General features: G+C 36.1%; 2 protein-coding genes across 2 annotated transcripts; one reads left to right on the top strand and one right to left on the bottom strand.

The window, feature by feature from the left end:
• Positions 1-3,696: 3,696 nt before the first annotated feature.
• On the top strand, positions 3,697-4,539 carry LOC113859365 (uncharacterized mitochondrial protein AtMg00860-like). The gene is made up of 2 exons (XM_027492161.1): positions 3,697-3,883; positions 4,193-4,539. The coding sequence occupies exons 1-2, from the start codon at positions 3,697-3,699 to the stop codon at positions 4,537-4,539; spliced, it is 534 nt and encodes a 177-aa protein (XP_027347962.1).
• A 2,356-nt stretch (positions 4,540-6,895) lies between these two features.
• Positions 6,896-13,000, bottom strand: LOC113858234 (kinesin-like protein KIN-7G). Its single transcript, XM_027490763.1, has 13 exons — positions 12,790-13,000; positions 12,147-12,236; positions 11,920-12,020; positions 11,726-11,839; positions 11,569-11,650; positions 11,421-11,488; positions 11,282-11,338; positions 10,995-11,119; positions 9,867-10,203; positions 9,135-9,239; positions 7,939-8,847; positions 7,449-7,768; positions 6,896-7,346 (listed from the first exon to the last, which is right to left on the bottom strand). Exons 1-13 carry the CDS (start codon positions 12,998-13,000, stop codon positions 7,025-7,027), a joined length of 2,841 nt encoding a protein of 946 aa, XP_027346564.1. The 3' UTR covers positions 6,896-7,024.
• Between the last annotated feature and the right edge of the window lie 457 nt (positions 13,001-13,457).

Below are 13,457 nucleotides of genomic sequence, written 5' to 3'. Positions count from 1 at the left end.
TAAGTTTTAAATTTTTTTTAAAATGTTATGTTAGTTCCTGGGTTATATTTTTATTCATCAATTTAGTCCTTCGAATCATACATTGTCAACACACATTAACATAATATTGAAGTGATATATATAATTGATTGCATAACAATATCATATATAGCATGATATATATTTTCATTTCATTTTAGTCATTAAAATTATCATTTATTAAGTATTTTAGTCCTCGACTCTTAAAACATTTCATCTATTTACCTTTTTCTTTTTCATTTTTTCTTAACATTACCATCATCGAAAATTACCATTACCAATCATTATTTGCATTTGCATTCTTCATAGGTGACTTTGCCACTGCCAATGGTTCGAATTGCTCCTTTTAGGTCAACCTTTTATGCACCATTGTTAAGTTGTAAGAGTCACTGGAACTCTATCCTTAGGCCAAGTTCTCTAATAAACCAACCAATGTAAACTTAGATAACAACTCCATTGTTTCTTCACTCGTTGGGTTGACACCCACATACGTAGTGCCAAGCTCAAAGTTGTGAAATAATCTTTTAAGGAAAACAATCTCGACAAAGTCAAAACAATAACCATGGTTCTAAAGAAACAATTCTCTTATCCTAAGTTAGTTGCTCCAACACTTGATGTACATGGAAGGTTTCAAAAAATTTAGTTGAGTAACTTTTGAAGAAATTCAACAACGATTGAGTCCTAACTTTTGAATTTTTCAAATGAATAAAAACTTAAACTTTGACAAGGCCCAAAAGCAATGGAGGAGACGAAGGAACATGGGTTTGTCCCTTATATTTACTCATATAATTTGACATAGCTAATTAACTTTGTAATAACCCCTTTTTCTTGGGTTAATGTTTAAGTTTAAAGTTGCTAACAGAAACATAGACAAAGATAGTGCTAACATTGGTAGTTTTTGATAATGATAAGTGTTAAAGAAAAATAAAAAATAATGAGTAGATAAAAAGTTTTAAGAACTAAGAACTAAAATGTCTAATACATCATAATTTTCAAATATTAAAATAAAATAAAAATATATATTACATTTATACAATGTTATTTTTAATACAAAATCAATTGTACATGTCAAGTAACATATTAGTATTCTATTAATGTGTGTTAATTATGTGTGATTTGAATAATTAAAATGATAGATAAAAATAAGAGGTCAACCTAATATTTTTATAATTTTAAAAACTAAAATCCTCAATATACAACACATTTGAAACAAACATTTGGTAAGCGGTCACGACCATGCCATGTTGTACCAAAGTCACTAAGTCAAGATAGCTACTTTTAAGAACCCCTCTCCCAAATGAACTATTTTTTTGTTTTTCTAAATATTTTAAAAAATTCTACAGTACTCTATAAAAATAAGAAAGTATTCTATGCTCTCTTACATGTAGAATAATTATAACTGTTAATTTTATATCAATGGATAGTGGGATTAATGATTTATTTAAAAAACATAAATACTTTTTAATTTCTAAAATATTAAAGGAATCACAACCTTTAATTTAAAAATAAATATATAATATTTCTTCAAGTTTAAAAATATCATAGCAAATAATCTCTCTTTCACTTTGAGAATATTTTGTGGGTCCCAACTCGTGGTGCACACAACACAACCTCCTCATGGACAGTGGGATCAAAATCTTGTTTCCTATGTCTCCATTCCCTTAGGCTGCATTTGGGAACAGTGCCTATGTACCTAAGAACATGGACACTGTAATAATAGAAAGATAAGAATAAGATTAATTCTGTTATTAGTCATTAATATAACGTAAAAGCACAAACAAATCTAGTTTTGGCGCGAAAAGTGGTTGTTATCATGGGAAGCCAGGATTATTAATAAGACCTTTTGTACAGGTAATGAATGAGAATTCCGTTATTAGTTCCTCTACAATTCTTGAGAAATTGTGAGTGAGAGGGTGCATTCAAGGTTTGGAATCCATCCAAACCTGACATTGGTATCAGTTAGCTTGTGACGTTTGAGACAATGGTGACCACAAAATAACTTGAAACCCGTTTGGATTCTTTTGAGACGATGTTCGCAGATGCACAAATTTCGACAAGGAACACATTAGATTCATTGCAGCAAGTGATTGAGAGTCTTGTTTCCTCCATAACGTCATTAAACAGCGGCAAGAAAATCGTGACAACTGAGGACGATATTGGACAAACACAAGATTCTAGTCAATCTGTAATTGGACGCACACAAATTCAATTTCCTACATTCGATGGTACCAATTTTCGTGATTGGAGGAAAAAAGTTGAACAATTTTTTGAATTAGAAGGTACACCTGTTGTTCAACGTGGGCGATTGCTACTTCTATCCATGGATGGCAAAGCCTTCTCATGGCAACGACATTACATGCAGCAACCTACCTTTAAGGATAAATCTTGGGAACAAATTTTACATGATGTGGCATTATGGTTTGATGATAGTGCATTTGATGATCCTGTTGCAAAATTATCCAGATTGAAACAAGAAGGAGATTTGGTTGAATATTTGGAAGCTTTTGATTCCTTATTTCAGAATCCATGACATTAAGTTTTTTTTAGTCTGGGTTGAAAGTTGAGTTGGAAAAAATAGTAAGGGTTAATAAACCACAGTCTTTGTCGGAAGCTGTGCATATTGCAAGACTTCAAGAAGAAATCCTCAAAGAAATGGAAAAGAAGATGCAGCAGAGACAGATTGGTAGTCTTGAAACACAATCACAGTACACAAGGTCTTGGTCTACACCTGTTGGTTCACAGAGGGGTCATTCCATCACCAGTCTGCAACAGCATCATTCTTCCATTTACAATTCTTCTCCAGCAACTACAGATTCTAAGGTACCCACTCCAACTTCTATCTCTCAGAAGGAAGTTAGTGAAAGAATTGCTAAAGGATTGTGTAGATTCTGTGGTGATAAACGGGATAAAAATCATAGGATGCAATGTAAGGTATAGGGTAAATTGAATGCAATTTTCACTGCTCAAGAGGAAATAGATGATGCTATCATGCAAGCTACTGATTGCGAGGAGGAACAAACATTAGTGGATAGTAGCATAGCCATGATTCAAGATAACGATGTGCATATTTCTCTCAATGCTCTCCAAGGCATAGCAGGTGGTAATACATTGCAGCTTAAAGGTTTAGTCAAGAAGCAGTACGTGCCTTTTCTGATGGATACAGGAAGTACTCATAATTTTATTAGTGACAAATGGATAAAATTGCTTGGGTTAAAAACACAGTTTGTCAAGGATTTTCTAGTAATGGTTGCTTCAGATAAAAAGTTACTGATCACTAGGAAGTGTGAGCAGATAACATGGAGGTTTGGTGTTCATACATTTGAAGCAGATTTTTTAGTATTACCGAGCAGCACATTTGGGGTCATCCTGGGCATGCAATGGTTCAGGACACTTAGAGAAATTTATTGGAATTGTGCTACTCTTACAATGCATTTTGATCATCATGGCCAGAGGGTGGTATTACAAGGAGAGCAACCTTATTCAAAGATTCAAGAATTGACAGGGAAATTAAAACTGGTACAAGATACTTGCATGTTCTTGGCATTCCACGATTCAGTTTTTCTTAGTGTTACTGATGCAAGGGATCAGGAGGCATTAACAACAGAACAACAATAAGCGCTCACAACCATTCAGCAGCAATTCCAACAACTATTTGTAGAATCCACACAACTGCCACTTATGAGAAAATGTGATCATAGAATTCAGTTGATAAATGAGACACCAGTTTGTTCCAAACCCTATAGATACCCTCATGTTCAAAAAGAGGAAATTGAAAGACAAGTGCAGGGATTATTGGCTACTGGTTTTATAAGGGAAATTGCTAGTTCTTATGCTTCTCCCTTGGTGTTGGTTAAAAAGAAAGATGGTTTGTGGAGATGTTGCACAAATTTTAGAAAACTCAATGCATTCACCATAAAAAATAAGTTCCCTATGCCACTAATAGAGGATTTATTAGATGAATTACATGGGGCATGTTACTTTTCCAAACTGGATCTCAGAAGTGGGTATAAACAAATAAGAATGGCAGAGGAAGATATACATAAGACAACCTTTAGAATACACAGTGGGCATTATGAGTGGGTTGTTTTGCCCTTTGGATTGTGTAATGCCCCAGCCACATTCCAATAACTCATGAATAATATCTTCAAAAATTATTTACGGAAGTTTATTTTAGTCTTCTTTGATGACATCCTCGTCTACACAAAGACTTGGAATGATCATTTAGAATACTTGACAATCACACTGCAAATATTGGAGGAAAATGGCTTGGCTGTCAATTTTAAGAAGTGTAGTTTTGGAAAAAGGAAAATAGAGTATTTAGGCCATGTGATTTCTGTCCAAGGGGTGCAACCAGATAATGATAAGATTTCAGCAATTCAACAATGGCTAGCACCAACGACAATGAAGGAGCTAAGAGGGTTTTTAAGGCTTTCCGGTTATTACTGCAGATTCATTTTGAATTATGGAAAGATTGCAGCTCCGCCAACAGCCTTACTTCAAAAGGAGAAAGAGTTCAAATAGAATGAAGACATTGCAGCTGCATTTCAGAAGCTTAAGGAGGCACTCATGTCTGCACCAATACTGAAGTTACCAGACTTCCAACAATCCTTCACCATTGAGACAGATGCTTCTGGAGGAGGAATTGGGGTTGTTATATTGCAAAATGGCCACCCTATTGCTTATATTAGCAAAGCTATGGGACCAAAGTACAAGTTGCTTTCAGCCTATGAGAAGGAACTCTATGCAGTTTTGTTTCTAGTAAAAAAATGACAGCATTACTATTGGGGACAACATTTCATCATCAAGACTGATAAAAAAGCTCTTCAGCATTTATTATTGCAGCCTCCAACCACTCTGATGCAAAATTGGGGATTGGAGAAGCTTATGGGTTTGGATTTTAGCATCGAATACAAAAAAGGCAAGAAGAATCTAGTGGCAGATGCATTGTCAAGGGCTGACGCTATTGGGTCTTGGAAGACAGATCCAAAATTACAGAAGTTGGTGGATAAAATTTGGCTGACACAACAACCTCATAAGCATTATCAGTTTAATGGATCATTGTTGAAAAGGAAGGGTAAAGTGGTTATAGGTGCTCAACCGGATTTAAGAAACAAAATTTTAAGTCATTTTCATGATTCACCTATTGGCGGACATTCGGGAACTGAACTCACTTACCGCAGGATTAAAGACCAGTTTTATTGGAAGGGCTTACAAAAGGATGTAACCAGATGGATTAAGGAATGTGTAACTTGCCAACGATTTAAATCAGTGAATCAGTTACTTACAGGTCTTCTCCAACCTTTGCCTATTCCTGATAGAGCATGGAAGTCAATTGCTATGGACTTTATCACAGGTTTGCCTCAGTCTTATGGGATGAGTGTCATATTGATGGTCATTGATCGGCTAACCAAGTATGCTCATTGCATCGCCCTTGGACATCCATTCAGTGCAGCAAAGGTAGCAGAGTTATTCATGAACACTATTGTAAGGTTACATGGTTGGCCAGCGAAAATTATCTTAGATAGAGATACCATTTTTCTAAGCGCTTTTTGGACAGGGCTGATGCAGTCATAGGGTGTTAAGTTGTTAAAATCCACAGCCTTCCATCCCCAAACTGATGGCCAAACGGAAAACCTTAACAAGTCTTTAGAGGCCTACTTGTGTTGTGCTACAGGATGCATGCCCAAACAGTGGACAAATCATTTGGCAATGGCAGAGTTATGGTACAATACTAAGTTTCACACAGCCACTCAAATGACACCTTTTGAGGCTTTATATGGTCATGTGCCTACAATTCCTAATTTGATAGACAATGGAGAAACTCTAATTGAGGCTGTCAATTACACTGGGAAGACTAGAATTCAGATTGGAAAAATGTTGCAGAAAAATCTATACAAGGCTCAGGAGAGAATAAGGATGTATGCAGATAAGAAGAGGTTAGACAAGGAGTATAACTGTGGTGATTTGGTGTATTTGAAGATTCAACCTTACAAGCAATATTCCTTGGCTAACACATCCTTTCACAAGCTATCAGCTCGATACTATGGCCCCTACAAGATCATCGAACGAATTGGCAGAGTAGCATACCGGTTGGACCTTCCTGCAGACACTAAAATTCACAATATCTTCCATGTGTCCCTTTTAAAGAAGCATCATGGCAGCCATGTGATTTCCGAACAGTTACCAAAGTTCAATGAGGAAGGGGACTTGCTGACCAGACCACTGGCCATATTGGACAGAAGAATTAAACAAAAGAACGACAAAGCCATTACTGAAGTGTTAGTGTAGTGGGAACACACCAATCCCGAGGATGCAACATGGAAGGAATTACATGAGTTACAAACCCAATATCCAGATTTTGAGTGGACGGTAGTATAAAGGCCTTGGGGACAAGTCCTGTTGTGAGGGAGGGGGGGAAATTGTAATAATAAAAAGATAGGAATAAGATTAATTCTGTTATTAGTCGTTAATATAATGTAAAAGCACAAATAAATCTAGTTTTGGCGCGAAAAGTGGTTATTATTGTGAAAAGCTAGGATTATTAATAAGACCCTTTTGTATAGAATTAAAGATAATGAATGAGAATTCTGTTATTAGTTCTTCTACAAGTCTTGAGAAATTGTGAGTGAGAGGGTGCATTCAAGGTTTGGAATCCATCCAAACCTGACAGAAACCCACTGGAACATGGACACCGGTGGGTGTGAAGGATAGATACACGTTTCATGTTTTATACATTGTAAAAAAGTGGCTATGAACTACTATAAGAAAACAGTCATGTACTTTTTATAAAGAAGAAAATACACATAAAAAATCTACAACCTTGGAATTGCACATCCTTGACAAACCGCTTTACAATCAAGTAGCAATCAGAGTCAGGAACATAAAATCTGAGATTAGATTGTTTATAAAAGGGGGGAAAAAAATTCGTATGTTAAATGGAGCCAGGGGGAATTTTTACATGGCCACAGCAAATTTCCTATGATGTAATCCGCTTCGGCAATCAACCTCATAAAATATGCCTCATACTGGCTGTCCAACCAAAAGATTTCTTTCTTGTGCGCCGTGGGGCAAAGTTGAGCCCAAACATCTCCTTAAAAGCCTGATCTGGCTGTACTGAACCAACCAGCTTTGCAACAATGGTGGCACTCTCTCTAATGCTTTCTGTGTCTTCTGTTTCTGACCACAGGCGGTGAGCCAATTGCAACCTCCTATGCCTTGAATTCCCACTAATACCCCACTTCGAATACAGGTTCTCTCTTTCAGATTTTGATAGCTTCCTCTGCATTTGCTTGCTCAACATCTGTCTCTCTCTTCGAAGATACTTCGTGCTGTTTGCAAAGGAAACCATTGTAGGTTTTTAATTACACAAAATGTGAACTTGTAGTCAAAACAAAATTCATAAAAGCAACACTGAGTACTTGAAATCTTACCTTGATTCAGGGGTAAGGGCTCGTCCGTCTTCCACAGTCTGATTTCCCTGGGCAAAGGTTTGCTTGAGAAAGGATAGCCTTCTCAGCTCAACCTCCATATAGATAGAATCTGACGGGTCCCCTTTGAATAGAAGGAAAAAGTAAGTCCTGTGAACCAATGAAACATTACAAGCATTCCAGAGTTCAATAATCTCTCTTTGCAGCCGCTTAAATTCTGAAGACCATTCCAACTGTTTTTCTTCAACAGATTGCAATGGGTCCAAGCCAACATCTTTGAACTTCTTTGCAGTATTAACGGACTCCAATCCTTTCTCTGAAACCTGCCATGCAAAATTAATCAGAATTACTGGTTGATTTTTCATTATAGAAACGGTTTTGTACTTCTGTTAATAATAAACATACATGCTACTTACACCCTGAACAAGTTTAAGGAAAATACAAAGGAAGCCAGAAAGAATTGAAGGAAGAAAGATGGATAACGGCAGCACACCTCACGTTTTGTCTGTAGATTTGAGCTCTCGCTGTTACTTTCATTATCGGTAGAGGATTTGAGATTCTGTACATCAACAGCAGCACGTCCCAGAGAATTCACAAAACCAGCCCATGATATCCTCTCAGCATTGGCATTATAATTTAAAGTATAACTCTTCCTTTGGAAGCTCTCAGGTCTTCCAGTGAAGTCTTTTTCGATTCCTATTGGCGGGGTGTTCTGAATCATTTCTTCCTGGTCAAACCAATCTGAAGATGAACCTCTCATGAGACTTGCTTTACAACTTCTGCTTCTGGTTAATTTCAAGGTCATAGAACTAGATGCGCTGCTGTCTGCGAGCCATGGAGATGCTTTCGCTGGAGAGGGAAGAACGGAATCTTGTTGGAGGCGATTTGTTTCTTTGTTTTCCTTTAACCCAGATGAACACAAATCTACATTTTCTTTGTCTCTATCATCAACTTCTGTCACTCCTGTGACGGCTGTATTTGTCCCCGGAGATGATGCATTGTTGTCCATGTATAAATTTGGACTTAAATCTGCTGGATTTGAGTGTGTCTGTGTGTTTGTAATTTGGTCTTCTGATTCAATGCACCTAACTTCCCTACAAAGATCTCCTAAATCATCATCATGATCTTCTTCATCACTTTTTTTATCCAAATCATTCCTACCAGCATCAAGACTTACAATAGAAAGCCCTGGGGAAGAAATCCTGACGGGAAGATTCTTTTCCAAATCAGGGAGTTGGAAATAGTTCTCATCAGAACTAAAACTATGTCCATCTGAATATTGAGATGCATCAAAAGATCTGACACTCTCCATGCCATCAAAACTTGGATGTTCGGGTATCCGACTTTCGAAGTCCCATGAACTTCGCACACGTAATTTGGGATATTGATGATCCAAACATTCCTGAAGATTGGGTTTGAACATAAAATAGATAAAAAAGAAAGGATGTTACTAATTAGTACCATTAGATAGTAAATTTAAAGTATCCTTAAATAGTAAGGTCAAAGAATCAATAAATAATAAGTTTATATTAAAATTATGTTAGAATGTATTAAAATATACGAAAGTGAGTGAATTTTTATGTTTTTTTAACAAAATTAATCTATTTTTACTTTCTTACTGATTAGCATTTTCCAAAGAGGAATGCAAATAACAAACTTTAATGCTTTAGAGCAGTTAAATACATTTACCACTTCAGTTGAGGACGTATCATCTCCAACCACTTGAAGCATGTCCTTAATTTGAGATTGAGCAAGGTCCCGCTGCAACGTCAGATCCATTACCTCTTTCTTTAACTGCAAGCGCAGAGGGACAAGAACATAATTCATATTTACAGCTCAAAATGTTCAGGCGTAAGCAAATTACAGTGTGTTCCTTGCGCATTACTTAAAACAAATATGCTGGTCACACATGAATGGTCAGTAACGATACATGATAGAAAGAATATTTGAATGTATTTTCTCAAAACTAATTTATAATTATATAAGAAAAAGACCAATTAAAAGAGGTTGATTTGAGAAGTGAATATTTCAGGGAAGGGACTTAAAATGAGAACCTCTGAGCTAAACTCTCACCCTTTTTTTATGATTAATACAGTATAAAAGGTTAATAAACATAGACGAAGGTCACCAAAGAGATTATACAATAGAGTAAGGTCAATAAAACATGAACTGAAGAGCATTGCAGTACCAGTAACAAATAGTTGAAACAACGATATAGTTAGAACATCTACTACCTTACAAACAGTGCAATCTACAAATTAAGGAAAAGCATATACTTCAATGTAACATTGTGGCTTATTTCATTAATATATCAAAATGCAATTTTAGAAATTTTCCTTGAGGTTCGAGATAAAGAACATATTTGACTTTTCAAGCATAAAAACCACAATGAATGTTTGATGCAAAAATCTTGATTATTACCATCTTAATTTGGAGGTCTTTTTCCCTTAGCAATGCCTCAGAATCAGATTTTTGGCGATTTGACCCTGAATTTCTCAACTCATTTTCCAGTCTAGCCAACTCTTTTTGCAATTGCTTGACCAACAACTTATCCGACATTACTACGTTGACTTTTGCATTAGTTGTCACTTCTTTAGCACAAGTTGCGAACAAAAGGGTGTTTCTGGTTTGTTCAACATGGCTCCTTGCAGGACTCATGGTGCAGATGATTGCAGTTCTAGCATTGCCTCCTAATGAGGATTGTAGAATGCGGGTTAGCTTTGAATCTCTGAAAGGAATATGTCCATTTCTCCCCTTGCTGCCATCAAATTCATTAGTTTTACTTTTAGATCAAAGTAAAAGAAATATTTCCCAAAAATGAGTATAAAAGGGTCTTAATATATTAAACGTTGATTATATTGACACGTCAAATAAGTTTACGAAAACTAGTCTGAAAGAGTTTCATCTACTCATAATTCCCAAAGTAATAAACTTGGTAGTACAGAATCTGTTGACCAAGGATTATCGCATAATAAGAATGTAAATATTTTCACGATTAAGGAGTGTGCTAGAGTTTGGGGCATTATATTTAAATGTGTTTCTTCCATGCCTGTCAATTTCACAGGCAATGGAATAAACACATATTTCATGTCAATATTTGCTATCAATAATCTATTTGTACCAAAAGTAGAGAAGGATATATATTGAAACAGAGTTGACCAGTCAATCAATATAAACGTGCATAAAAGTGAGTAGTGAAAGGAAAGACGATAGTGAGAGACTTTATTCAGGTCTCCCATTTTGTCTTAATACAGTTATGTTGGAGGTGCTACCGTTAGAAAGATCAGTAATTCAGTAAATCAAAATCACAACCTCATATTTGAAGAGCGGATTACGGAGTCACCACTAGCCATTGTAGGAAGAAAAATTATATCATGTGACCCATGAGAAGCCATATGGTTATAAACGTGAACAATCTCCCTACGTCTCTAAATCCAAAATGTATCTCTGCTCTTTCAAACTTACCCGAAGCTTATGGATAAGCCTAAACGAATATGGAAAAGTAGGGTGCATTTAGTCGTGTAAAAAATATATTGAGATCCTACAAACCTTAATTTGCGGATGACAGTTCCTAGTGTTAGTAAACTTCGATTTATGTGGCAACCCTCTTTCAACCTTGCACCAGCTGAATTAGTTTGGGATGCTCGCTCACTCCCAGCAAGATCAACAAAATTCTGCACCCAGAAAAAAAAAAATAAAAAATAAAAAAAAAAAAATATATATATATATATATAAATATAAATATATATAATCATTTTGATTTCCTATTAATATTCTTTAACGTAATAAAGTAATTTCTTGTATATTTTTCAGTAATTTGAGTGAATCAATCATACCACAGAAGCCGCAAGGGAATCTTTTCCCAGAAATTCACGTGCTGAACTTTCAATTGTCTGAAGAACCACATTATTAAGGAAAGGTAAGCAATGAGGTATAAAATTCACTCCCTTTCAACAAAAGTAGGAGCATATGTACCAGTCTGAGAATCTGATGAGATCTGGAGCTTGCTTCATTCAGGGCGGTCTCTCCTATCTGCCTTTGATCTGAAAACATGCAATCAATGGTAGGATAAGTATGTAGCTCAAAATAAGCAAGAATCATCCAAAGTATCCTTGGTCCTTACTTTCACAGAAAGAAATAAGTTCTTGAAAATGGTTCCAGTCCCGCAAAGTTTCCTCCGTGAGTCTCTCAACAACTGTCCCTTTCTGTTTAAATTGCAAGCTGTTAGTAAAATGTATAAATTCCAGCTTTATCATAAAGGAGATGATAAAGATATTTACCTCTGGATCATCAAGAAGTCTGAGAGGTGTACTGTCCGTGCTAAGGAGGTCCCTTACAGATTCATTATAGATCTCAATGGCTGAAAACTTCAAAACAAATTCCCTTTCCTTGTGCTGTGAAAAATCAAAATATAATCAATATAACGTTTTAATAATGACCAGGTAATGCAGCGATGTGGTCAGATTTCATTTACCTTATCTATGTAGTTGAAAATATCTGCTACGGTGTACTCTGTTATGCCGCTCATGGTGAATGTTTTTCCGCTGCTTGTTTGTCCATATGCAAAAACGCTTGCTGATAAAATAGATAATCAAAGATTAAATAAGCCCGACCAAAGATGGTAATATAGAATTTTCATGCACGTGCGGGTATATGAAGGAGGAAGGCAGAAAAGAGAAAAGGAAAAAAAGAAAAACTCACAGTTGATGCCACAGAGAACTGAAAGAGCAACTTCCTTAGCTGCTTCTTCATACACTTGCCTAGTGGGGCAATCGTTCCTAAATACCCGATCTACAGCAAAATAAATCAAGGTGGATCAAAAGAGGGAAGCAATTTTAGCTTTTAACCCATGTTGATCTGATGGAATAAAAGCCAAGCATAGTCCTGGCAGAATGGCTTTAATAACAAAAGCAATGAACCACCTACTTCTATTTACAATACGACCATATTTATGTGAAATTTACATAATTTTCTCCAAAGCAGAAAGGTGATAAAGCATCCAACAAAACAAAATAAAATGCAACACTAAACAAAGATCCCGAATAGATTCAAAGCCCTTCATTTTCTTGTAGCAGCGTGATCAACATCAATTAAGGTAAATACCCACCTTATTCTCCAAGTTAATGCAGCCTTATCTTAAAAGTGAAAAACGATCGAAATACGAGGAAACATTCGCTATCTGGGGCTGCATTGTGAAAAGCAAAATTAAGATCATGTTTTTACTAATTTAATTTTCACACAGAAAAATGTTTTCAGCTAAAAGCGCTCTGCATTTCGATTATAAGTTCTCATACAAACCCGCAGTAAATCGATACATGGAATTGTTAAGTTATCCTCTTCATACCAAATGTATAGGCTGTTGGATACAGGGACTTTTCGGAAGCTGAAAGGTTGCTCCTGTACATAATGGTAGTGTCATTAATGCATTCCCATTCAGAAAGATCATTTCTTGCGAGCTCCTTTTCATTCAAAGGTCGCACACGAACAGAAACAAGAATCCTCTCATGACTGCCTGTTGGGCTTTGCATTGCCTCCTCCCCTGCAATGGAACCCATTTTCTCAACTTTTTCTCTACCCCTTTGATTCCAACGATGACAATGAGATCATGTCCCGAATTCAAAGCACCCCAAAAGGCCACTTCGGCATTCAGTTATTTTATTACTTTTCCAGTTGTTTAACAAAACTTGTATTGTACTGTTGTGGGGATGGTACAGGACACAAGGGCCACCGAAGCTTTCAACCCCCAATCATTATCTGAAGGAACAAACTAATCATAGGTTACGGCTCCATAAACAAGCAAAGGAAAATAAAAGAATGATAATGTTAAATGCAATTTTAAATTCAGATGTGTCAGAGAGGGAGGAAAAAAAGTAATTGACCAACGTGAAAGCTCCTATAATTTCGACACAAAAATTGTGGTGCTCTCTGTATTCTAATTGAAAAGTTGAAGAGTTTTCTGGGATGTTCCCCGAGACAAGGAACAGACTGTCAAATTCTCCCTCACATGGAACA

This window comes from Abrus precatorius, unplaced genomic scaffold (genome assembly GCF_003935025.1).
Source record: "Abrus precatorius isolate BTA unplaced genomic scaffold, Abrus_2018 Scaffold2, whole genome shotgun sequence".
In the NCBI taxonomy this organism is placed as follows: domain Eukaryota; kingdom Viridiplantae; phylum Streptophyta; class Magnoliopsida; order Fabales; family Fabaceae; genus Abrus; species Abrus precatorius.
The sequence above is the reverse complement of the archived record's forward strand: the minus strand, read 5'-3'. Positions and strand labels throughout refer to the sequence as shown.